The sequence below is a fragment of the Capra hircus genome, chromosome 3 (assembly GCF_001704415.2).
Source record: "Capra hircus breed San Clemente chromosome 3, ASM170441v1, whole genome shotgun sequence".
NCBI classification, from domain to species: Eukaryota; Metazoa; Chordata; class Mammalia; order Artiodactyla; family Bovidae; genus Capra; species Capra hircus.
This window is the reverse complement of record NC_030810.1, coordinates 8,277,682-8,304,512: the sequence shown is the minus strand read 5'-3', so window position 1 is coordinate 8,304,512 and position 26,831 is coordinate 8,277,682. Positions and strand designations below refer to the sequence as shown.

The 26,831-nt window shown below is 38.0% G+C and overlaps 2 protein-coding genes across 6 annotated transcripts in view; one reads left to right on the top strand and one right to left on the bottom strand.

The window, feature by feature from the left end:
- The window catches only part of GIGYF2 (GRB10 interacting GYF protein 2), a 131,892-nt gene that overhangs the window by 53,717 nt on the left and 51,344 nt on the right, over window positions 1-26,831 (top strand). For 3 of the 4 annotated variants that reach the window (XR_001917299.1, XM_018041095.1, XM_018041098.1), the window contains 5 exons: window positions 170-281; window positions 1,335-1,375; window positions 22,284-22,463; window positions 26,309-26,526; window positions 26,619-26,781. Coding sequence is in view for 3 of the 4 variants with exons in the window: in XM_018041095.1 (XP_017896584.1) it covers window positions 170-281; window positions 1,335-1,375; window positions 22,284-22,463; window positions 26,309-26,526; window positions 26,619-26,781 (714 nt within the window). In the remaining variant the exon portion in view is untranslated. The remainder of the gene's footprint in view (window positions 1-169; window positions 282-1,334; window positions 1,376-22,283; window positions 22,464-26,308; window positions 26,527-26,618; window positions 26,782-26,831) is intronic. The other variant, XM_018041103.1, reaches the window with a different exon arrangement.
- Window positions 4,786-12,516, bottom strand: KCNJ13 (potassium voltage-gated channel subfamily J member 13). 2 transcript variants are annotated; one of them, XM_005678736.3, is made up of 3 exons: window positions 12,198-12,516; window positions 6,892-7,367; window positions 4,786-5,682 (listed from the first exon to the last, which is right to left on the bottom strand). In XM_005678736.3, exons 2-3 carry the CDS (start codon window positions 7,349-7,351, stop codon window positions 5,060-5,062), a joined length of 1,083 nt encoding a protein of 360 aa, XP_005678793.1. In that variant the 5' UTR covers window positions 7,352-7,367; window positions 12,198-12,516; the 3' UTR covers window positions 4,786-5,059. The 2 variants fall into 2 exon arrangements, with proteins under 2 accessions (XP_005678793.1, XP_017896601.1); XM_018041112.1 differs by lacking the exon at window positions 12,198-12,516 and having other exon boundaries at window positions 6,892-7,386.

Here is a 26,831-nt window from a genome sequence, read left to right as displayed (position 1 = left end):
GTCATTGCCGTTATTGGTCTCACTGGTAAAGATTCAGTGGGCCTTGCTAAATATTAAATGTAGATATCCTGCTTTGTATATAGACAGCACTTCAGAGTTGAATGTTTGGTGTTCAGCTTGTGCCAGATGTTGACATCTGACCATCATTTTCTCTGTGTTGTTGTTTCAGGCAGAGGCAGAGGCGAATGTGGTTTCTACCAAAGAAGCTTTGATGAAGTAGAGGGGGTGTTTGGCCGAGGAGGCGGCAGGGAAATGCACAGGTCACAGAGCTGGGAGGAAAGGTAACTGGAGGAGTCAAGTCTTGGGGTAAAGAGTTGGTGTAAAAGCATTTCTTCTCTGCTTTCTGCAGAGTGAGAATGTTCTTTGTATAGTTACAGAGTTGCACTTTTCAAAAAATGCTACTAATTAAATAAGAGTTATGTTAGAAGTGTTTAAATGATCTTTATTTAAAGGAAGAAGCATTCTAGATAAATACATTAATATTTTTGTCCCTGCATGGATATTTAATAGTTAATTAGATATGCTATTTGATTAGTACTCAGTGAGAGGCATTTTCATTTTATTGTTTGCTGCTGTTAATCAAAGCATCTTCTCTATATTGCTTGTGACTTTATATGAAGTCTTTCAAGATGAGCAAAGGCAGTTGCGCAGATAATATACAAAGATGTCCATGTGATAATATTTATAATATAGAACAATGGGAAATAAGCCAAACCACTTAATTTCAATGTGGTTTCTTATATAATGGCATACCCACACAGTAGTTATTTGGTCTCTAAGTCATGTCTGACTCTTTCCTGACCTGATGAACTGTAGCCCAACCAGCCTCTTTTGTCCATGGGAGTTCCCAGGCAAAAATACCAGAGTGGGTTGCCATTTTCTCCTCCAGGGGATCTTCCCAACCCAGGGATCAAACCCGTGTCTCCTGCATTGGCAGGTGGATTCTTCACCTCTGAGTCACCAAGGAAGCCTTGTCCATAAAAGTTAGGAAGAGTTTGAGAATATTTAATCATGTGTAAAAACACATTTTCTGAAAACAGTGTATAAAGCTCTGTACAGCAGATATCTAAAGTAAAACATGAATTTAATTAGAAATGTACCTAATAAAAAAAGTTTCTGGGTCTATAAAGGTAGCTTTTGGTAGGTGAGACATTGGACATTTTTGTTTTCATATTTGTGCTTTTCTGTGTTTTCCAAATGTTAGGCAAAACCCATATATTTGTTTTATAATTTGAAAAGGAAATGCTGTTAAAGATAGGAAAGTGGGTGTCATGGATGGGAAATCTTTGTATTACTCTCATGTATTTTTTGAAACTTAATTTTACCTTTTCTAGGGGTGACAGACGTTTTGACAAACCAGGACGAAAAGATGTAGGTAAGACTTTCTTACTGTTCCGAAGTATTTTTATATGGATTTCCATGGCATTAGTTCTTAACAAGGCTCACAAAGGATACCTTAATTAAAAATTGACTCAGTTACTTGCCTCTCTCCAGTAGATGGGGTTGTAACATTGCTTGCTTTTAGAGTTCCATGGTTATTTGAAGGCTGTATTGCATGAAACCAGGGATAATAAATACAACCATTAGGATTTACTTGGTTTAACTTTTTAAGTCTGTGTATTCTCTGCAAGACATATTCTTTATTAAGGCTACCTTATGAACTGAAATTTCAAGTTAGGAAGCAGCCTATTTACTCCTTTTCCAGTGCCTCTCACAGCTGAGAAGAAATAGAGAAAATGCTAGAAGGTTTGCTTTTGTATCTGAGAGCAAAGGCTAAAACTGTGACAGTTTTTACTTTAGTCATTTATTCACCTGGTCTTTTTGATAAATAACAGTCTTTCTTAAAGGGCAATATTCACATTAGGTCCATAAAATATTTTATAGTGGCTTTTATTGAATGTTTTTTAATAAGATGTTCACTTCTAATGATTCTGAACTTTTATAAGTAATCCACTTTTGTTGAAAATGTTGTAAATTAAAAAAGAAAATGTTGCTCCTGCTATGTCTTACATTCTACCAGAATAGCAGTACTTGACTAGTTTGTTGAGACACACTGACATACTGATCAGTTGTGAGATACCCTTTGACAGCAAATTAAGATAATTTAAATACTGAAAGTTCCAGAATGATTTGTTCTTTTTAAAATTAGAGACTGTTCTTATGTATTTGCTTCTTATGTGTGGAGAAATGGGTGGAATTAGAAACATGTGGGTAAGAATTGTGCATGACCTTTGTGAATACCCACAGGAGAATGTAGAGGCAGAAAAAGCCCTGTAATACTCAAATTATAATGTCTGTTCATTAGGAATCATCTCACAGTAATGATTCTGTGAGGATGGAATTAAAAGATCATTAAAGTAAAATCCAGGTGGTACAGAAAGGTTCGACTCAGTGCATTTTGAAATACTTTGAAGCAGGCATAGCACGTTTTGGCTGTTAGGTTGTTGCTAGCAGTTGGTAATAAGGGCTTGTACGTATATAAGGTGCTCCCCTGGTGGCTCAGATAGTAAAAAATCCACCTGCAATGCAGGATACCCAAGCTTGATCCCTGGGTCGGGAATGTCCCCTGTTGAAGGAAATGGCTTACCCATTCCACTGTTCTTGCCTTGAGAATTCCATTGACAGAGGAGCCTGGTGGGCTACAGTCCATGGGGTCAAAAGAGTAGGATGCAGCTGAGCAGCTAACATAGCAACCACACACATATAGAAGTGGGCTTTATGGTTTTTGGTATCTTCTTGTCTTCAGTTTATTGGGACTGTTACGCTATCTGTATTGGTTTCCACAAGCATTTTTAACATCATTTCATTGTGGTCTCCTGGAGCATGTATCCGAGACATTGTGGTCTCCTGGATCATGTATCTGAGATACTGTCACTAATTTCCCAGTTGGCTCAGGTAAGTGAGCAATAGAGCCAGGAGTTAGAGCTGCTGGTCCCACTTTCTAGTAAATTTCCCCTCTTTCAGTTTGCACTCCATTCACCTGAAAGGATAATGGGGCCTGTGCAGAAAACTTAATCCCCTTAACACAGAAGATGTGATTCTTTGAAGTGAAAGAATCATTCTCTCAGAAGCTTTCCATCTCCTAGACAGAAGTATTTGATCGCATTTTTTAGCTGTCATTAAATAGCCTTAGTATACCGACAGAGTTTTTTGGGGGGCTAGTGCGTATGTGTCTAGGGAAAGTCATATCTAATTTTCAGATGGAAAGTTTATGTATAAATAGTATGGTAGGAGATTCCTTTGGCTTGAATGGAGAAGGTCCTGCATCTGTATTGAAACTGAGAGCCCAGACAGGCCTGTCCACTTCCTAGTTATGCCACTTTGGGCATCCTCTCTGTGTGACCTGTGTAAGTGATGTGAGGCTCTTAGGAGAAAACATAACTTGTAAATCTTCAATACTACTTTATTTTCACAGGTTAGGTGAATTTTGTTACTTTATTATAGAAATAAGAAATCCTGTCTTATCTGTGTTACAGCAGTCTTGGGTTGGAAAATAAACTGTTGTTCTAGCTAGTATTTAAGAATGCCTAAGGTTTTTAAACCGCAAAAGTTCTCAATTAAGCTTCTGTGTCCTTGATATACCTTGCTATTATCAGTCTTAGACCACTTCAGAGTTCTTTATTTTTTTCTCCTTTCAGTCAAAGAATAGGAAAACGTGACTTGCTGCTGTGCCCTGCTTTTCACAACTGCTTGCCTCTTTCCCTTTGCCCGCATAGGACTGGATAAGGGAGATTTCAGAAGAGTAGCAACAAATCTGTTTGAAATCTGATAGGGTGACATTTTTGGGTCTTGTTTTGGTTGAGGACAGTTTGCTTTTTTTTTTTTAAATGGAAATGACAAGGATACAAAGATAGTCTTAAGTTAAACCAGAGGTAAGGGAAAGGGTTCATCCTTACACATGTAAAATTAAAATAGCAGAGAAAGCATAATTTTCATGGAGTATTAGATTTGGAAAGAAATAATAGAGTTCATCTAGTCCAACCTCCTACTGGTGAATAAACACTCATTTTGTGTTTATAGAAAAAACTATTTGAAGTTTGAAACAGGAATTTGGGTTTGAAAATGCTTCATTGCCTAATTATTTTTTGCTTTTTCTAGTGGAGGTTTTTTCCCTGAGTTAAATTATATGTAAACCTTTTTATCTACAAAAACATAAATATGTTTGCATCTATGAGGTTTTTATACCATTGAATGGATCCTAAGTAGAAAGGTAAAGTTTTTACTTTGGTCGGAAGTCATTCAGGTGAATAGTTGTAATTTTTAAATCACTGTTAGATTAATGTGCACAATAGCTTTAAAGTGGATAAAATTTTGCATCTCTTTGCCTGATACCACCCTGCAGTTTCCATCAGGTTAGTGCTTATTTTACTTGCTCTGATCACTTTCTGCCACAAATATATGAATATGTGAGTGTGTTTGAGTGTCATGCCCAAATGATTTTACAGTTATGGTTAAATCTATTTTTTGCTGTTTTCTTGTGAATATTTGTTCTTAGCTGTTAAAAATTAAGGGGGTAATACTTACCCCAGTTTGGTTTTATAAGGAACCAAAGGTATGATCTTTGTTGTCTTGAAAAAAGTAGCAGTTTTAAAAGGATGTTCACTAAATATTAGGAAATCATCATTCTACCCAGGGAGCTAGGTTTGAAACTAGACTGTTGCTCCAACTGGCAGATGAAAATGAAAAATTTATGACTGATTTACCTAGAGTTCAGCTGTGTAAAGTGTGTCCCTTTTACCTTCATTACTGGTATCATACCACATTCATACAAACTCACCAGCAGCATTTCTGTTGTTATACATAATTTGTTACCTTCACGTGCATTGATTTCAGCAGATAACCACAGAGAGAAACTTTATATAATGTTATATTTCCACAACATGTATTGTTAGCTCAGCCATTATTTTAATGGGTGGAGGCTTGATCACCATGATGTACTCAGAAAGATGTAATCAGCATTGGAAAAAGAAAACATGAGATACGATGAAGGAAAAATAGCTGCATAATTGGCTGAGTGTATTTAATACATTAGAAAATAGGGTGCTGAAATAGATACTTCTTACTCTATCAGTCCTGTTTCAGAGATCTGAAAATTGTCAGTGCTTTGTCCGTTGATGTGGATATCCAGGTCAGTCCTGTTTGGGCTCTTGGAGACCAGAGGAGTTTGAAATTCAGGAATAGTCTTGTCAAAATTCTCCATCTTGATTTGATACTCACCTTTGGAGCCTCGGGCCAACAGAGATGCAAAACAGTGATGTAACAGGATCTCGGAGGGCAGGTAGGATGTCCTCCTCTGACACGTTTCTCCAGTACCTTCCTGCATTGCTGAAAGGAATACAACTAATTCAAAGTGGGGAGGATTTTCATGCTGGAGCAGAGCAGCCAGAGGACTTGATGGTATAATAGAGTGGTAGTAGGTGAGTGGAAAGATAAAGAATGGACACTCCTCAGAACTGATGCCGTCAAGGTGAAAGTCCACGCTGGTCTGGTAGAGTTTGCCATTTTCTTGTTCCTGGTAGAGTACAGCTGAGACCCGAACATTGGTTAGAGGGCTAGGTCGAGTGTTGGCCACTTGGAAAATGAGATTAGGTTTGCCATCTATGTGAGCTACTACTGCTAAGTCAGTAAAGCGAATTGAGAAAGCTCGATTTTTAGGCCGGGCAATCTTCGCCACAAAGGCACCTAAATTAGAAACCATTGAATTTTTTTTTAGAACGAACGCTAGAAATGTCATTACCTTTTCTGAATGACAAGGATCTAGCAAATTGTTATACATTTCTTAGTGTCGTGCCTGCCAAATAATTCAGGAATTCAACTTACTGATAATTTCTCATTAGCCTGAAGAGTTTTTCAAAACAGTACATATATTCTTATTTTAAAACTGATTTCAAAATGGATAAGGAAGATTCATTTGTCACTTAGACATGTAAAACTTTAAGTTTGTTACGAGATCAGAGAGTGGTCATTGCCTATATTCCTACCCCTGCTTTAAATAAAAAAAGGTAACAGAAAATAAATGCAATTTAGTTGCCACCAGATTACTTCTAGTTGAAATAGAGATTAGATTCATATTAGAAGGATTTGGGGTAGGGAAGGGACCAGTAGAACAAGTGGTCCATTGAAGAACGTTTAACTTTGAAATTTATACAAAGCCTTTTTTCTTTTAAAAAGGCTCTGGTTCTCAGGTGATTTGAGTGTATGCTTCAAGTGCATCCTCCTCCCTACCCCCCCACCCCCACCCCCAACTGTAGATCAGGGTTTCTTAACTACTACTGTGCCTCAGATGTTGGCAGGCTGGTGAGGTCTATGTACCTCTTATCAAAATTATGCTTTAAATGCATTAAAATAAAATACATAAAAAGGAAACCAAATATATATATGTATTTTTTCTTTTCTTCTTGCTAAGGATGTGTATTTTTGTTCTTTATCATGCAGTACTGACTGTGGTACTCTCTGGGCTCACTAGTATTGAGTAAATGTTGAAAAGATGAATTCAGGAGAAAATTCTAGCCCAGTAAAGGTTAACCAAAAAAAAAAAAAAAAAAAATCAAATTCCTCTGTTAGGTAAAATGACTGTCATAATATGCATTGAACATATTTATTCACTTATTCAAGAAAATATTTAGCTCCTTTGAAAAATTCCTTTTAGATTTTTTTGTTCATATGTTTTTGGCTTCTGTTATAATGATCCCTTTTTTCTTAAGTTAGGTAAAATTTAAATATAGTCAAATTTTAAAAAATTTCTCCAGTTGTTTGACCCAAGACTCTTTTCTAGTCTCAGGCATTACTTGTCAATAATGCAAATAAATTATTCTGGAATATGATCACTTATAACTGACTATACCCATTCCAAAACGTACCTATGCTCTTTGAAAGAACAAAAACAATTACCTGTGATAAAAGCCTCTAGCATGAGGCCTAGGAGCATTTGTATGGCAAGGAGGGCGATTGCACTTGGACAGTCACCACTGGGGAACATGGTGCCGTAACCAATTGTGAGCTGTGTCTCCAGGGAGAAAGAGAATGCCGCTGTGAAACTGGTGATGTACTTGACGCAGATAGTGTGGTTTTCAGGTGGGGCGTCGTGATCTAGTCCCAGGTCGCCGTTCATCTCAGCGAGAACATACCAGAGCACTGCAAAGACAAGCCAGTGGATGACAAAAGAGGCAGAGAAGACCAGCATCATCCAGCGCCAGCGCATGTCCATTAGGGTTCCCCAGGCGTCTCGAAGATAGGCAAGGCCTGTGTGGGCGCCATCCATTTGAAGCGTGCTGTGACCATCCTTGGTGACCATCCTCCGGTGTCTCTGAGTCAGGAGAGGAGCAATAACTTTGCAGTGACTGCCATCCATCTCAGGCTGTAATGCTCTGAAATCGAGAGTGCATTAGTAAACCCTGAACTGTTTCATAGTTAATATTATTTAAATTTTGAGACTTAGTTTTATAATTTTTTTTTTTGGAATGCTTCCTCGACTCCCAGGCAGGCTTTCCCAGTCTGATAGCTCTTTCTGTTTTCACATAAGGGAGCATTTACTCGGTCATTTGTTTGATAGCTAATCATGGATTGCCTTGAGATATCTCTTACTGGTTCCTTCAAGGACTGTTAAAAGTATTGTTTGTCATTTTAAAAAATTTCTGAGGGCTGGGGTTACCATTCATGTCTTTTTTGACACTTTTGTATTTTTCTTGCATAAATCCAGGCTTCAAGTATGTATTGATTTGACTAAACATTATATGTAAATAACTTTTCATAATTAATTAATAGCTTATAACTGAATAATGAAAAGGAATGTTAAATATCTGTTACTTTTTAAAATAGAAATCATTCAGAAGTATAGTGTTTAGCTGACTAAAAATGTTTTGAAGCCAAACTTAGTGCTAGGATAAGATTAAGCTTTTAGAGATCTGTAGTTCTATTGTATGCTTTATAATTAGCCTATTGAAAGTTTTGTAATTAGATTTTGTTTGTTTTTGTTACTTTGTGGCCATTTTCATGGAGGCTTTCCTTCTGTGGTTGGTGGATTGCCACCCTTTTGAATATTCTAGATTCTGACTAGATAGTAAATAATTTTCTCTCTACCCAAAATAAAAAACTCCAGGTGGAGATTCCAAGGTAATATTAATTTTGGAAGTAAATGAACCAGTAGAAAAAGCTTCAAGTTCAGTGAACTAAAATAATCATTAAGGCATCAAATGGCAGTTTTTAAAACATATTAGTAAAACTAGCTTTTAGCTGTAGTCAGTTTTCAGCTGTGTTTATGTTTTCTCATGTGGTGCATGGAAATCTAACATGTGCTTTCCATGTGACCATCCTTGCATACAACAGAGGTGCAGAGGACTTAGGCAGAGGCAGCCAGGAACAGGACAGGAGATACGGCTTTGCTTCCCTGAGTGCTCCTTTCTTCTCTGCCTCAGTCCAGTACTTGGGGCTTATATGTGACTCTCTTTTTTGAGGCTTCTTCCTTCAGAAGTAGATGCCCTTGGAAGAGTTGCGTATCACCTTCCTCCCTTTTGAATGACTGTGATATTTAAGAAGGTGACTGGAGGTGTGTGGAGCCAGGCTATTGCTTTAGTTTGCTGGATGCTCCTCTGTTTAGGAACTTTGGGGTTTTGGAGACTGCCTTCCCATGTCGGAATTGGACCTTAGCAGCTGGGTAGATACTTTCCCTTTTGTCCTAAGGCTGATTTAATATTTATTGCTGATATTAGAGACATTCTCTTATATTTTCTTTAGATTTGAGTTGCTGATGGAACACTGGGTTGACTGTTAAATTTATTTAGATTAGATGGTCATTTCAGTTTCATATTATAAATTTTAAAAATCTTAGGGCCTTAATGTCTTATAATTTATTATCCTAACAAGTTTTCATTATCATTTTATTTAGTGTTTGTTTTTTTTGGCACACTATTTAATGACTCATTTTATTAGATTTTTTGATGTTTTAGAAGACCTGATCTCTACCCTTTTGTAAATTATAATAATAACAAAATATTCATAAATATTTCAGGTTACATTGTCTCTAATTCTTTGGAAACTCAGCAAGATAGATATTCCTATCCCATTTTTCAGGTGAGATCACTGAGGGTCAAAATTTTCACAGGCCATATGAATTATTTTCCAAGTCTGGCTAACTTTACGGTTGGCTTTTTGTTTTGTTTTGTTTTTAAAAATTCCAAGAAGCTGCCTGATTTAGAGAGTTTGGCAAGATAGAAGTCTTCTCAAGATAATTGATACTGTATTCACAAGACGGTCTTTGACAACCTGATTTTTAGCACCTTTAGTAGACGTTCTTCCTGTCCCCAGAAATGTCGCAAGTATCCATTTTAAACCATTGTTAGCTTTATGCATGATTTTTATGTCAATAACGATTAATTGAATTAGCTAATACAGATTGTTGATTATGTGCCCGGGATCATACCAAACACTTCACCTGTATTGACTCATGTGAAGCCAGTAGCTTCACAGAGTACCAGAGTAACTTCTCGGGGTATTTCTTGCTTTATTGGTATTAATATTGTTTCTTATGCCTGCATGTGTGCTTGGTCATGTCTGACACTTGGTGACCCCATGGACTGTTGCCCGCCAGGCTCCTCTGTCAATGGGATTCTTTAGGCAAAAATACTGGAATGGGTTACCATTTCCTCCTCCAGGGGATCTTCCTGACCCAGAGATCGAACCAGTGTCTCTTATGTCTCCTGCATTGGCAGGCAGATTCTTTACCACTGAGTCACCTGGGAAGCCCAATGTTTCTTAACTTTCATACTAATAAGTACCATTATTAATGACATTTTATAGGTAGTGAAGCTGAGGCACAGTACATTTCCTAAGATCATAAAAGTAGTAAGTGGTAGTGAATTTCTGCTCAGTCCGTAGACCAGATCAGAGTCAGTGCTATATTGCCTTGAAAATAGACATTTTGACCTAGTTATTAGCCTTTGTGAATAATACAGTCTTCCATTTGACTAGTTTGTCCAAGAACCCTACTGAGTATTCTTCAAAAATGCTTAGGCTAAGACCTGTGATTTATAGACAAGAAATATATTTTCAATTAAGGAAGACATCTTGCGTGGTTTGAAGATTAGTAAAATCAGAATTATTACAGTCTAGTCTTGGATTCTGCAGAACAGTAGAGCTAAAATGTGGAGAAAAGAGTTCTTACAAAACATTGCCAAATTTGTATGTTACCAGATGAGAAAATAATGTTAAAAATCACTACTTTCATCGTGATTGTATGAAAGAAAGGACATCCTGACATTCTGACACTTGAAGGATGTGGCCGTGAGTGGTACCTGGCTGCCTGCACCAAGCTGATGAGCTGCTCTGTAGCTGCGCATTGTCCGTGACCCTGACCTTTATTATTTCTTTCTGCCTATTTTGGCGAATGCCCATTGTGGACCTGCACACTAGTGCTGTTCCACTTACGGAATCACTGACTGTTTATTGTGTCACAGTAATTTGTGAGGGGGAAGGTCCGTGATTCTTCTTGATTTCAGCCTGCTTCATTAAGTTAAAAATTCATTACCTGAAGAGATAGCCTTTGTATACATACTATAGCTAATAAAATTGATTGTTCTAATTTGGGCCTTTTTTCAGGATTGTAACTTCTTCCTTACAAATTTCGTGGCACTCTTATTCTAGGTTTTTTCAATTTTTTCCTCTTGCAACTGAATAACTAAATACGAAGAAAAGCCTGTGAACAGAGGCTAATATCAAAACAGTGGAGCATTATCCTTTTTATATATAAAACCGTCCTGGATCTTGTTTAGATGGTGTTGGAAAGTAAAGTAGTTGAGAGAAGAAAGATTTTGATCCCCACTTAACAGATTACCCTGAATAATTCCGTTCTTTGTAGTCAGTGTGGTTTAGCATAACGAAGACAGGGTGGGAAATGTAGCTGACAGGGTTCTGGCTCTGTTGGTTACATAGCTGTGTCAGTTTGGGCAAGCCAGCCAATCCCCTTGGCCAGGTTTCCTTATATTAAAGAGAGAAAGAAAAGAGGGAATTAAATAACATGCCCCTTTAAAATCCTACATGTTTGTAAACTTACTACCATTTCCCTCAACTCTTACAGGTTTCTGGTATGATTGTTTTCTATATGATTTTACGTCTGCTCGTGTGACTTTTAAAGCATTAAATTATTGTTGCCTAATATGTGTAGATTTCCTTTCCATCAAATTTAAAAGTGTTTGATGGACAGACATTATGCTATTGTATTTCAAGGTAATTTTTATATCCCTACAGGCACACAAGTGCTTTTTGAATGTTTTTGTCTTGGTCTGTATTTATGTAATTCTTGTAAACTGGTCCCAGTAGAACGTAGAATAGAAGCTCAGTATGGTTTGCTTGTATTTCTCTGTGGGCCAAAATATATTTGCCCACATATAAATCATTTGATGGAAAAAAATTGTACTTTATAAAAATGATATTTTGGCTGCTTCATTGGTCGTCAAAATAATGAACTCATTCTACTCATTAGGTTGTAGCACTCAAAATTATGTCTTTTTATTGTCGTGTTTTAATGTAGTAGTGCAGCCCATATTAAACAATTAGATATAAGTAACTACAGTTGTTACATGATTTAAGTATTACCATATATTTGCTCACTTCTGGTGGAAACACTTTTAAGACTGTAGAGAGAGTCCTAATCATCTCTCCAGCCCTCCCATAATTGGGACAAACAGTGTGAGTTCTAATTCTGTTATATAAGCTCAGAGATTCTTTTATATTTTAATTTCTTATTTGTAAAAGTACATAATTTCAGCAATAATTTCATGCTTAAAAAGAAATTAGGACACTCGTTATTTTTCCTATGGGTTAAAAAGATAAAAACAAATTTTTTTTTGTCTTTTTTTTTTTAATCCTCATTTTTGGTTTCTTTAATCCTGTCCAGAAGAAAAAGATTTTTTTTTTTGAAAGCCACTGAATTTTTTTCTAGGATTTTTCTTTTCTCATTTCTGTATTATAACGCAGAATTAGTACACATTTAGTAAAACAAGAAAATTTTCAATAATGCTTTCAGTAAGACTGTTACTTTGTTTCTAAAATTTAAGGAAAAAGAATAAGGAATGTATGACCTTATAGGTAATGTCTTTGTTTTAAAACTATTGGCAATATCTAGTTCTGTCCCTATTTGTCAGGTTTTTTCTCTGTTTCCCTTAAGGAAAGAAATAGGATTGAATATTATCGCAGGTACTCACCAGTTCTTTTGCTGGGTCAGCCTATATACAGAGGCAGGTCTTGAGGAAACTTTCAGTCTGTCTTTTTGATAAGGTAATTTTAATCTACAAGTCCAGTTTGTAGGTTCTCTTCTTGGACTGGGTTTACAGTTCACATTCCTCTGTTTATAATGTCGTGGGGGCTGGTTTCAGCTGAAGCTGATGTGATTGGTCACTTAGTCTGCAGGGGGGCCAATTAGCTCTGATCATGTGGAAAAGAATGCTGGTTTGTTAGGAGGTCTTTCTTTACTCAATACAACTCTGGAGAAAGCCTCCAGAACTGACTTGGAGAAGGGGTGCATTTTTTCCCTCTAATCAGGACCGGGCTTTAGTAAGTTTGCATAATCTTACTTAAGAGTTTATTTAAAAGTTCAAAGGGATAAAATTCCCTGCAAGATTTCCTTTCAGCCGTCTTTCCTTATATAGCATGTTGAAGTGTGAGATGTTTCCTTTACTAATCTTTTTTTCCTCCATTTCTTTGGAGAACATTTCCTTGGATAAGGACTTTTAGGTATAAGTTAATGAATTGATTTTATTAGTATTCTTTTCATATCCCATCTCATCAGAATGACTACCATTAATTCTGGAACTAGTAATATAGGTTAATTCCGTTACCTGAAATCTTTTGGGGAGGGGTAAGGAGGCAGACTTTTTAGTTTTTTTATGGCTGTACAGAGAGCTTGAATAAGAATACATTTAATTGTTGGTTCCTTGCATTTATCTTTAAAAACACACTGGTGTAAAAGAACTGAAAAAGTTTCTTAAGTCATGCTTCAGTGATCACTGAAGCATGACTTAAGAAAAAGTATGATGACATGCAATAAATACAGTGTTCAGTATACAGAAAATTTAACTTAATGTCTAAATATGTTTAGCTGGGAAATGTCTGTGATCCAGCATTCAGCAACCTCCAAACGAGCTGTGGGATGGCTTTGTATAATGCCTTTCTGAGCAACACTTTTCTCCACCTCCGTTAGCTGCTCATTTTAAAACTTTGATCAAATGTCACATGTAAGGGGATCTGAGGTACAAAGGCTGCGATTGTTCAAAGTGAAGTCATGGATAGCCTGCTGGGGAGATTATTAATGTAGACCAATATAATGCTACTTAGAAGGTGAAATCCGCCTTTGTAGATTCCTCTTCCTTCCCCCAACCACAATTAAAAAAATATATTAATTCTGTCTTTGTTTTATTAATGCCAAGCATTTCAGCACAAGTTCAGACACAGCACTGGAAACTTTGACCTTCAGAACTAGAAAAGGTAAAAGCATCAAGGAGACACTTGTGATATGATGTACCTTCTCTGTATGTTCTGGTAGGAATTATGCTTTCTATCAATTGCCAGGTAACTGTTTGGGGTGGCAGAGGGAAACCAGAGCTAATACAGTGCAAGTCTGCCTTTCATAAAGAAAGAGGTACTGAAAGTGCATCTGCCATGTATCTTGAATAGATGTTATAATAAGCAAAATAATAAAGATTTTACCAAAATTAGAAGCCTCTTTCCGTAATATATTAAGACATGATTTATAAGATGATTGTCAAGAAAGAAACATCTCAAATGAAGAAGTATTCTGGTTTCTGCATTTTGCACTTTGAAAGTCGGCTGTGGTCTGTAAACAGTGATTCTTAGTTGCTAACTGAATGGAAGTCGTAGACCTGTTCAGGAGTGCTTCCTCAGGGGTTTCGCGCTCTCCTTATAGCAGTTAAATTCCTTGGTGTTTGCATTTAATAGCATCGAAACGAGGTTAGCTGAGTTGAAACTAATATTGATACTGATGTTCGACCAACTTCACCCTAAAGTAAGTGGGCCCTCCTGTTGAAACAGAACTGATGATTTAGATTGGAGATGGCGCTAAAACATTCTAGAAAGGAACATAAGTGCTGGGTGTCTATCACTGAATTTTTTTGCCTGCAAATTACAATGATTAAGATAGATACCAAAATCAGGTACATTATTCTTTATTAAATAAATTCAATTCTGTATCCCTAAAATGTTTCCTTTGCTTTCTGGCTAAACCATTCCAGTATATAATCCATATTTGTACCACATTGAACCTGCAAGCAACAAAATCTTTGGTTGGAGTGCAATGTCTTGCCTGTGTACCTGCGTCATTTCACAAGTTTAAAACTTTAGCCATGGTCCCCAGTGCTCTTTCTTCCATAGTGTACTTCGCTTTCTTTAGAAGAGGCCTGTTCTCTTTGCCGTTCTGCATTGACGCCCACTGCTGATCATCTTCCCCAGAGATTTCAGGCAGCGTCTGGGTATATACTAGCAGATGACTGAGCTCAAGGGTTATAGGACTGTGGGGCATATTCAGACCACATGAGGTCTTTTACAGAGTCTCATATACTGCAGCCCCTCCAGTCTCTCTCTTCCAGCTGGGAACTGCTGTGTTTACAGGATCGTGTTAACCACTGGAGCAGATGATGACCCTCCTCAGGGGTTCAGTTCAGTTCACTTCAGTCGCTCAGTTGTGTCCGACTCTTTGCGAACCCATGAATCGCAGCACGCCAGGCCTCCCTGTCCATCACCATCTCCTGGAGTTCACTCAAACTCCCGTCCATCAAGTCGGTGATGCCATCCAGCCATCTCATCTGTCGTCCCCTATTCCTCCTGCTCCCAATCCCGCCCAGCATCAGTCTTTTCCCTCAGGGGTTAGGATGGGAGAAAAATTGCAAATGTCTGGATATAGACTTTAAACTACTCCATCCTAGTTACCCTGAGCTTTGTTTACAATTGAGGGGGAAAAGAAAATATCAGTACCTGGATGGGATTCCCTTTCACTGTTTTTTTGGTATTAGGAAATATTTTTAGTGTTAATCAAAGAATCTGTATCTGAATAGAAGAATACAGAGTTACTTGTTAGAAAAATTTGCACATAAACAAGCTTCAAAGTCTGTCCCATAATTCCACTTTTGCTTTTGGAGTTTGGGCACTTGTAAGTTCCAAGTCTCACAGCTGTAGATTTTGTTGGCTGAGTGCCCTTTTGCTCCATCTGAAGTTTTCCATAAACACCATTTCTGGCTGCAAGTCAAACATGCACACAGGTGCCCTTTTACTGCTCTTTCTCCTTAGGAAGTCTACTCAATTAGACCAGACTAAAACCAATATTGCATTTTAATTTTATATTATTTTTAGAAGAGTCCTGTTTAGACTTAATACATTAAGGCAGAACCAACCAAGTGTCTACTGCGATTGGGGAGAGTATTTATATATGTAGTGCATTGTACTTCAGCACTTTCTGTGTATCCTGAAGATGAGTGAATATAAAATATTACAGTTTTTACAGGTAGTACAGTTTGCTCATAAAACTATCATGTTTGCCATATTGAATGCCACTGTATTTCTTTACCTTTTAGGGGTCATAGATACCTTTGAGACTCTGGCAGAAACATTAGACCCTTTTCCCTGAAAAAAAGGCTATGCCCTTCCAGTTTAAGGATTCACTACCCCCAAGCTCTCTTGTTGGCTCTGGTTAGGAATATTTGGTTCAGGCATCAATTTTTAAGTTATTTAATTATGTTTACTTTTACTCATCTTGTTTACAAGTTAATCCGTTAAGATTTTTTAAAAAGTCAGCTGAAACATTTGGTCACTCAGCTTTGTCATATTGCAGATGTTACAGAAGGAGAAAGACTTAAGTGCTGAGAAAGGCCGTGTGGGTGTCCCTCGTTCATTTTAGCCCTGGTCACTGTGGAGCCCTGTAATTTTTAGACCTTAAAGGAACTTTGGTAGATACTGTCTTTTGAGTTGCCCATGAACAACTTTATCATTTAATTGTATCAGTAATACGCAAATATGTATGTATTTAAACTCATTATAGAGTCGACGTTCTCTTTGGAACCCCCCCACTTCCCACCCAGATTTACAAAACTATAAATCTGCTGTAATCATTTAGGTTGTAAAGGATTTATTTTCATGTTTTAGAGCAATTCTTTGCATATGGGGTAGTTTTGGAAATGTGTATTTTATTAGATGGTACTTAAAGTCATTTTTTTCCCCTCAAGATACTTATTTCAAGTAAAATTGTTATATTGTTAATATATAAGTTGATCTTAACATTGCTTTAGGGGTATACATTTTGACATCATTTGTCTGCTGGAAGATTAACAAATTTAGTTCCCTTTAGGAATCTTGGCAGTCTGTAGCCCCAAGCTTTTCTGTGCATGATGTCTATTTTTTTTTTTTTAAGAGTACTTTACGCTTAGATCCTAGAACTTCCTCTTTCTGCTTTAGTTTTTGCAGCATTTCTGGCTGCTGCTGATGGGTTTAATTTGTGAGTAAACCCTGGATTAGGAGTTTGAACATCTATGTTCTCTTTCTGCTTTAGTCACTACTCAGCTGGGTGATGGGGTTCTCTGGTAGCTCAGATGATAACGAATCCACCTGCAATGGGGGAGACCTGGGTTCCATCCCTGGGTTGGGAAGATTCCCCTGGAGGAGGTCATGGCAGCCCACTTTAGTATTCTTGCCTGAAGAATCCCATGGACAGAGGAGCCTGGTGGGCTACAGTCCATGGGGTCTCAAAGAGTCAGACACGACTGAGTGACTAAGGACAACGTAGCACAGCTGTGTGACAGTGAGAGATCCCCCTAGGGGTATCCCTTTCCTCACAGGAATAATGGAAGTGATAAAGTTTGATTCAACCCTTGTGGTAACTATGAAGATCGTATGAGATATTTCAATACATTTTGTCAGTGTGTAAGCTATCAACTCATTTGTTCATATGTGTATCCCTGGGCAGTGGACCAGGAGAGTAAGTGTTGTGTCTTAAGTCTCTTCTTTATTTTAATCCTGTGTTTTTAATATCAATATTTGTCCCCGGAGAAAGCCCTCATCTTAATGTGCCAGAGGTTTGAGTAAACAAACAAAAAATGATAAAGTAGTACTTTTCTTTGGGAAAATACTCAGTAGTACTTAGCACTAAGTTGAATATACCTTATGGCCAGCAGTTTCACTCCTAGGTGAAGACCAACAGAAATGCAAACATATGCTTACCAAATTTCATATTTAAGAATGTTTGTCACAGCACAGTTTATAATAGCAAAAAAATAGAAACAACCAAAATCAGTAGTAGAGTAATATATTGTGATAATATGATGCTGAAGCTCAAACTCCAGTACTTTGGCCACCTCATGCGAAGAGGTGTCTTATTGGAAAAGACTCTGATGCTGGGAGGGATTGGGGGCAGGAGGAGAAGGGGCCGACAGAGGATGAGATGGCTGGATGGCATCACTGACTCGATGGATGTGAGTCTGAGTGAACTCCGGGAGTTGGTGATGGACAGGGAGGCCTGGCATGCTGCGATTCATGGGGTTGCAAAGAGTCGGACACAACGGAGTGACTGAACTGAACTGAATATATTGTAATATATTGTTCATACAATGAAATCCCATATCACAGTGCCAAAGAACAAGCCTCTGTTCTCTGTAATGATGTGGGTGAATTTCCTGTAATGTTCAGTGAAAGAAGCCAGATGCAGTACAGAATGAGAGAAAATATTTGCAAACAGTGTGACAAGGACTTAATTTCCAGAATATACAAACAGCTCATACAATCAGCAACAAAAACTGGACAACCTAAGTGATCTAAATAGACATTCTCCAAAGAAGAAATAGAAATGGCCAGTAGGACATGGAAGGATGCTAAATGTCTCTAATTATTAGAGAAATTCAAATAAAAACCACAATGAGGTACCCCCTCACTGTAATGGGCTAGTGTTTATGTAAATTCAGGCAGCTGAAAACAGCAGATAATAACGAAAAATCTTTGATTTGGAAACTCATATTTAAGCCACATTAGTATACTGTGTTACAACCGTTAACGTAGAAAAGCCTCAAAGAGGTAGCAGCACTTAGCTTTGATCATCTTAAGTGATCTGGTGGTTTTACCTACACCTTTTTTTTGAGAAGGAGAAAAAGGTATGTCACTGTATGAAATCTGTCATTTGACCTAGTAATTTTACTCTTTGAAGTTTTTTTCAGAAGAAGCAGTTCAGAAAAGCAAAACACATATCACACAGATATCTCTTCCTAAGTTATCTAGTTCTCAATAAATTAGTTATGAAGTAAGTGTCCAGTGGGGAATTACCTGGCAGTTTGCAACAGCAGCATGGTAAACCTAGTATATATCCATTCATATTAAGTTGGGCATGACCTAGCAACTGAACAACAAAGATACATGATCACAGAGAAATAGTTGCTGTTTAAATGAAAAGTAGGTTTTGAAATAGTGGGTATACTGATTGCAACTGTTTTAAAAATGTTATGTAAAAGCTAGCCATAAGTGTGTAAGTCTTATTTCTAAGCTAGAGGAATTGGTATTTTTATTTTTAGTATCTTTAAATTTTTTTTGCAACTTACCATCTGTTAGAAAAAATTATAATGACCAGTTTTTGATTGGTTAAGCATTTTACCGTCAGTTCAGTTCAGTCGCTCAGTCGTGTACGACTCTTTGCAACCCCATGAACCGCAGCATGCCAGGCCTCCCTGTCCATCACCAACTCCCGAACTCCACCCAAACCCATGTCCATTGTGTCAGTGATGCCATCCAACCATCTCATTCTCCATCATCCCCTTCTCTTCCTGCCCTCAATCTTTCCCAGCATCAGGGTCTTTTCAAATGAGTCAGCTCTTCACATCAGGTGGCCAAAATATTGCAGTTTCAGCTTCAACATCAGTCTTTCCAATGAACACCCAGGACTGATCTCCTTTAGGATGGACTGATTGGATCTCCTTGCAGTCCAAGGGACTCTCAAGAGTCTTCTCCAACACCACAGTACAAAAGCATTAATTCTTCTGTGCTCAGCTTTGTTTATAGTCCCAACTCTCAACATCCATATATGACCATTGGAAAAACCATAGCCTTGACTAGATGTACCTTTGTTGGCAAAGTAATGTCTCTGCTTTTTAATATGCTATCTAGGTTGGTCATAACTTTCCTTCCAAGGAGTAAGCGTCTTTTAATTTCATGGCTGTAGTCACCATCTTCAGTGATCTTGGAGCCCAGAAAAATGAAGTCTGACACTGTTTCCACTGTTTCCCCATCTATTTGCCGTGAAGTGATGGGACCAGATACCATGATCTTAGTTTTCTGAATGTTGAGCTTTAAGCCAACTCTTTTCACTCTTCCTCTTTCACTTTCATCAAGAGGCTCTTTAGTTCTTCTTCACTTTCTGCCATAAGGGTGGTATCATCTGCATATCTGAGGTTATTGATATTTCTCCTGGCAATCTTGATTCCAGCTTGTGCTCCTCCAGCCCAGCATTTCTCATGATGTACTCTGCATATAAGTTAAATAAGCAGGGTGACAATATACAGCCTTAACGTACTCTTTTTCCTATTTGGAAACAGTCTTTTGTTCCATGTCCAGTTTTAACTGTTGCTCCTGACCTGCGTACAGTTTTCTCAAGAGGCAGGTCAGGTGGTCTGGTATTCCCATCTCTTTCAGAATTTTCCGCAGTTATTGTAATCCACACAGTCAGAGGCTTTGGCACAGTCATTAGTGGGTGCTCTCAGCGGGGTAGAGGGGCGCGGCGCTTATTTTGCTGCCTTCATTACTTCTCAGAGCCTTAGCGTAAAGGTAGATGGAAATGAGTGTTTTGATCAGCTTGTCCATCAGGTATTTGTATTCCCACTGTGCCTGGCACGTATTACTTGCAACTGAAAGATTACATGTGTTAAAAGTTATTTCCTATTGCTTACCAGTTTATACACATTAGGGATTTCTTTGTTCTAAATTTTTCTTCTGTGTGTATAGCTGTATTTTTCATCAAGTCATATAATAGATGTGGGAATGTGGGCTTTGTAAAATGTCTCGTCCCTTCTTATTCTTAGCAGGAGAGCTTGAAACATCTAACCTTTCTAACCCAAGGGAAGGTGTGGAATGTACCTATAGTTGAACTCATAAAACTTGGTACTTGGTGTGCAATAAATATTTGTTAAATGAGTCAGAAGATTAACATGAGAATTGTAGTTACGTCATTTAAACAGTGGTATGTGATTTTGGACCGTTTCCACGGGTTATCTTTTTGATCCTCAATATTCTCAGCTGTAAAATTGGAAAAATAATTTCTAATACTGAGGATTGTTACAAAGATTAAATCTGTTAACTGAGTGTTTTTGTTAACTATGGCCGTGTAACAAGTTACTCCACAACTTGGTGGCTGAAAACAGCAAGCATTTATTCTCTCGGTCTCTGTGGGCCAGGAAGAAGCAGCTTGGCTCCGTCTCTTAGCTTAGGTCTGGCCTGGGTCTTCTGTGCAGCTTCAGTCATTTCAGGGCTCGACAGGGGTTGGATCCACTTCCACACCCACTCACGAGGCTGTTGGCAAGCCTCAGCGTGGGCTTCTCACATGGCTGCCTCACAGCAGGACTGCTGGATTCCCTGAGAGAGAGCATCCAGGATGGAAGTTCTTAGCTCAGTATCAGAAGTGACATCTCAATCAGGTCTACTGGATTCTGTGTGTCAGGATCAAGTCAGTAAGTCCGGCCCACACTTAAGATGAGGTAATTACACAAAGATCAGAAGACAGGGATTGTTGAGAAATTGTCCTGGAGGCTGCCTATAGTAATAAGATTTTGCCCAGCAAATAATTGTACCCCCCCATTCCAAGATATTTTATTGTGTAATAGAACAACCCAAATGAACTTTTTGGCCAGTAATAAGATTTTTCCCAGCAAATAATTGTACCCCTCCCATTCCAAGATATTTTGTCATGTAATAGAACAACCCAAACAAACTTTTTGGTCAACCCAATACTTGATAACAACCTAATAACTGTTTGGGTAAACAGGATAAGGACTCTTTAATACATGTGAAATGGAATATAAGAGGATGAGCAGAATTTCCTCATTTTCAAATATACAATTTTTTTTTCACTTTAATACGGTTTATTGAACATAATTGAGATTATCACTGAAAGAATATGTAACTTTTATAAACTGAGGATTCCAGTGTATGTTTTAGATTTTCAACCACATATTTTAATGTGAAATTTTCTATAGTTTGTTATGAATTACATATGTTAGCACGTGTGGAATAGTTACAGTGACTAACAAATTTGTATGGTTTATGTTTCTTTTGTCTTTTGAAAGTACCAATTTAGTTCTCTAGGTATAACAGTCTCTCTTTTACTGTTAATGTAACTCTTGAGTTGTATCCAGTTAGACATAACAGCTTTGAATTTTGTTCAGAAGCGATTTGTTGTATGCCTATAATGTCCTGGGTGCCAGAATAAATGACAAGTTGTAGCTTATACCTCCTATTTCTGAGTTTAGAATCTGTTTGGAATAAAAGAGAGGTTGACAGAATCACTGATAGAAGTTGATATTAAATACGTTGATTTACTAAATCAGATAGTTAAAAGTATTGTACGACTTAGGGAAGAAAAGGATATACTGGTAAGGAAGGATTGCCAGGTAGAAGTAGGAAGGGTACAAAGCAGTCCATGTAATAGTCTGAGGGTAGTGTGGGAATGTGAATGAAGAATCCGTATATACATACGTAACTATGAAGTGAAGTGAAGTAGTTCAGTCGTGTCCGACTCTTTGCGACCCTGTGGACTGTAGCCTACCAGGCTCCTCCCTCCATGGGATTCTTCTGGCGAGAATACTGGAGTGGGTTGCCATTTCCTTCTCCAGGGGATCTTCCCGACCCAGGGACTGAACCTGGGTCTCCCGCATTGCAGGCAGACGCTTTAACCTCTGAGCCACCAGGGTAGGCTATGCGTAAGTATAACCATGGTCAATTTTTGAAAGGCTTTATAAGAAGCTGTTGATGGTAGTTTTACTCTGAGGAATCTTGTGTAGGGGACGGTTGATTTACTTTTCACTGCATGACTTAAAAAAAGCACATATTAGTTGTGTTTGGAAAAATAATTGCTCAGTCTTTGAACATTCAGCTTTAAGAAATGTGTCTAATAATATACTCATATATCCACATATATTTTATTTCTACTGCCTGAACATTGAGAGGGACATATTTGCAGAAAAGCTTGATTCGAGCAGTTAAGTCTGTTTTTAAAATCCTTGCTGCCTGAGGCTTACGGTTACTCAATTTCTTTACAGGGAGACCAAATTTTGAGGAAGGCGGACCAGTGTCAGTGGGAAGAAAGCATGAATTTATACGATCAGAGAGTGAAAATTGGCGTATTTTCAGAGAGGAACAGAATGGAGAAGATGAAGATGGAGGCTGGCGACTAGCTGGATCGAGAAGGGATGGAGAAAGGTGGCGGCCCCACAGCCCCGGTGAGAACCCTGTTGAGCAGAAGCATGCGGGGACCCAAGGAAACAGGGATTTTGCAGGAATTCTTAAGAATAAAGTAGAAAACCTAAACCAGTAAAAAAGACATGTTTATGTTGTCACACTCAGTCTTGTTACCACATAAAACATTTAACATAAAAATTCCCCACACCTGTTCAGTTGATTAGAAAAAGTCACTTTTTTTTTTTCTGGGGCAGTGTGGTTTAATGGAAAGCACCTGCCCTTAACTGTGAAAATGAGAGAGGATTTCATTTGGTTTATCTAAGTCTCTGAATCTTTTTTCAGCATGCTTTTTAATGTGGTAATTTTATGCTTGCTTAGGAATACGTGCTCTCCCTGAAGTGAGTTTTTTTTTCTCTGCATAAGAAAGGATTTATTCTTTTTTTGTTCTGAAAATGTGATTTCTTATTTGAAGAATAAACTTTAAACCTCGGTCAGAAGCAAAAGCATAAGTTTATCCTTTTGTTCCTCTAACTTTAGAAAAAGGAGAGAGAATAGTCATGATTAGTGGTTTTGTGAGTTCTTCTGTTTGACTCTTAAGAAGCCTTCAAACTGTTCTTCCTGGCATTAGATATGCTGGTAATTGAAGACACTGGTGCTTTGTGTCAAAGTTCATTCCCTACCCAAGTGCTGATTCCATGCCTCATGATCGTCAGATGCCCCTGCAGTTTGAATCTTGGGTCATGCAGAACTGAAGCATACAAAGAGTGTGTACATGTCTTTTGAATTTCACATGCATAACATTATTTTATGTACTGACTGTATGCCAAGGAAGCTTACTTTAATAGAGGAAGATATGATAACATAATCCTGGAAAAGATTGAAGGCAGGAGGAGAAGGGGACGACAGAGGATGAGATGGGTTAGATGGCATCACCGACTCGATGGATGTGAGTCTGAGTAAGCTCCAGGAGTTGGTGCAGTCCATGGGGTCTCAGAGTCGGACACAACTGAGTGACTGAACTGAACTGATAATAATGTAAACTGTTTTCATTTACTTAAAAGAAGTTGATTAACAAATCATTGGCCTGAGTAAACATTATAACTGGTCTTTAGGGTCCTTTTTGGAGTTGTGGATAGGTGGAAACTTGGTGAAATTAATCATTGGATAGAGTCATAATCCTTTTACCTCAGCTCCTCACTGGCTACCTCTTGGGAGAGATTTCTGTCATTAGTGGGCATTGTTTTGCATCACAGTTATCTAGGCAGTTCTTATCAGTCTGTGTCCTGGGCAACCAGATCTTAGAGTTCTCTTCAGGGCATTATGGGATTTTGTGCTGAGCTTGCCTGTAAGCAGAGGGGCTTCTAGACTATGTTCCCAACAAACATTCAGTGAAAGAATGGACGGGATCTGGGCTGAGTGAGAAGAAAATTCCAGCTGATCAAAAACAAACAAGGTGAATGTTTTGGAAGATGAACAGTGTTTCTGAGCCCGAACGTCTAATGTTCATTCTATTAAAGTGAGTTAAAAGTAAAACATCAGTGTTATATTCTGCCACTTATCACCTCACCCAAGAGCTTAGATTTTGGATATATATTGCCTCTTTTTTTGTCTCCTATCTTTTGTAAATCTTTCTTTCCAGTGAAGTTTGACTTTCACATCAGTTTTGTCATCAACTTGGTAATTTTCCAGTTCTTTATTAAAAGAATGGATTACCAGTTATTTTAAAAAGACAGTTTGTGTGACAAAGATATATGGGGGCTGAACAGTATAAATATGCATTAAAAAAATCTACTTTTTTAACCCAGCGTATTAAAAGCAAGTCTGATTATATCAGTTGTTATTAGTTACTATCTTAATATTTTAATTAATCTTTTATTAGATTTGATTAAAATTTTAAATAGTGATTTTGACTTAAGAAAATAGTATCATAATTTAGTTCAGATTTAAGGTCTGTAAAGCAGTGGTCAGTCTTAATAAGCTATAGATGTGCCTTATCTGCTACATTTAGTTTCATGAATAAAATTTTATTAACTATTTAAGACAACAAAGCAATTATAGGGTGTAGTTTTATTAAAGTACATCTCACAGCTGGGAACGTATGGAATTGGGAGCATTAAGGACAGCAGAGCACCCGCTCTGGGAGGTGAGCTTAGGAAACTTAGAGGGAAACATGAGCCACATGCCTAGAAGGATAGATTCCTATCACAGTGCATACTTAGAAACGAGAGCAGCAGACAGCGCGCTCTGGAATTCAGCTTTTGATCATGAATACTTCTTTGGGATAATGGCTCTAGTTACGTTTAGACAATCTGGTTATAAAACTCCTTCATTTTCATAGGAGGCAATAAATTGTGTTTTGTTGTTATAAGTAAAGTGTGGGAAGTGGAAGAATAAAGTTTTCTTCCCTTTTTGTAAGTGACTTATGGGACTTCCTTGGTGGCTCAGACAGTAAAAAAAGAATCTGCCTGCAGTGCAGAAGACCTGGGTTCAGTCCCTGGTTGCAGAAAATCCCCTGGAGAAGGAAATGGCAACCCACTCTAGTATCCTTGCCTGGAGAATATCTTTAACAGAGGGACCTGGTGGGCTACAGTCCATGGGGTCACAAAGAGTTAGACATGCCTGAGTGAGTAACACTTCCACACTTTCACATTAAGAGTCTTATAAGATGCTACCTGTATTTGATATTTTAACATTTTGCCCTTTGGTTTTCAGTTTGATTTTTAGATCACAGGTTTTAGCAAATTGGGCCTCAAGAGTACAGTAACATTTAACTTTGACCTCCTTTTTTTTTTGCATATCTCCCTCGGAGAAAGCAGTCAAGGATATAAAATCATAATAGGATAAAATTTGCATCTCTTTTTAAGACTCTCTTAGATTCAGATTTGTCAGTATTAACAAGAGGACTCCACCTGTGTTTTGTTTGTTTGTTTGTTTGTTTGTTTTACTTAGATCTTTTCTTCTTGGGCAGTTGTTTTCTGTTGGAAAGTAGATGTTCTAAGTAATATGCAAGGGTGGATTTAGGAATGTCCCTGGGGGTATTCCACGGAAATTAAAACTCCCTAGAGAGAGTTAAGAGATGAGAGAAAAGGGAAAGGAAAGTAAGCCTGTTACTCTGGAAAGAGCAGTAGAGGATGCAGGATTGGATTCCAGTTCCTTTGTTATGCAGGTTACTTCTCCTGGCAGAGGTTTTGTTTCATAAACTATATAATTGGGATAGTGGGCCAGATATGACTGACATGTCAGTGCTATAATTTCATGACTGTTTTGGGAAGTGGGGAGGAATCAGAATTACCAGTGGGATCCTGAGGCTAGTGGGTGGACATGATGAGCCTGGCATTAAGAACTGACATAATAGCATCATGTCGTGGATATTGTTAAATTATCAAGGGGGCTGATCTTATCCGTAAAGAATGATATTTTCATCAGAAGAAAGAAAATGATTTAAGACTTAGCAAAGGGGGAGCGTGCATGGACTCAGGATGGAAGGATATCCAGTGCCTAAGTCTAGGCTAGGAGTGGGCCGCGTGAATGACTGATCAACAGTTCAGTCAGACGTTCAGTTCTAGAGCTTATTAAAAGTAGATACTTTGAAGAACTGTCCTTTAAAAGTGGTTTCCTCTAAGTTTATCTTTAAAAGCCTTAGAGTATGTTGTGATAGTAGTTTATGAAGATAGCTACTGTTGTCACTTACTGAGGGTACATAGAATATAATAGTGAACTTTAAGCTTCGTTTTATTTGCTTCATTTCCTACTTTTCTCTCTATAGGTTGATCCATTTGCATTAGCTGTCAGTTGTAATTTTCTCCTGTGTTTCCTGTCCGTGGTTTTCTCTTTCGAATACTGTCATAAAACTTCTCTAAGGTTTGTGTCCTCCTCCTCATCCCAGATGGCCCTCGTTCTGCAGGCTGGCGGGAACACATGGAACGTCGGCGAAGGTTTGAGTTTGATTTTCGAGATCGGGATGATGAACGGGGTTACCGAAGGGTGCGCTCCGGCAGTGGAAGCATAGATGATGACAGGGATAGCTTGCCTGAGTGGTGCTTGGAGGATGCTGAAGAGGAAATGGGCACATTTGACTCATCTGGTGCGTTCCTCTCTCTGAAGGTAAGAAATTTGTTTTAAATATTATCACAGGTACTGACCTTTTTCCAAATCCAAATATGCTGTTCATCTTTGGCTTTATTTTCTCCCTACAGAAAGTACAGAAAGAGCCTATTCCAGAAGAGCAAGAGATGGACTTCCGACCTGTAGAAGAAGGGGAGGAGTGCTCCGACTCTGAGGGCAGCCATAATGAAGAAGCCAAAGAACCCGATAAGACAAATAAGAAGGAGGCAGAGAAGACAGACAGAATAGGAGTTGGTAAGGCTCATTTTGCCCTTTATTTTTAATCAAACTAAGTTTCCTAAGTT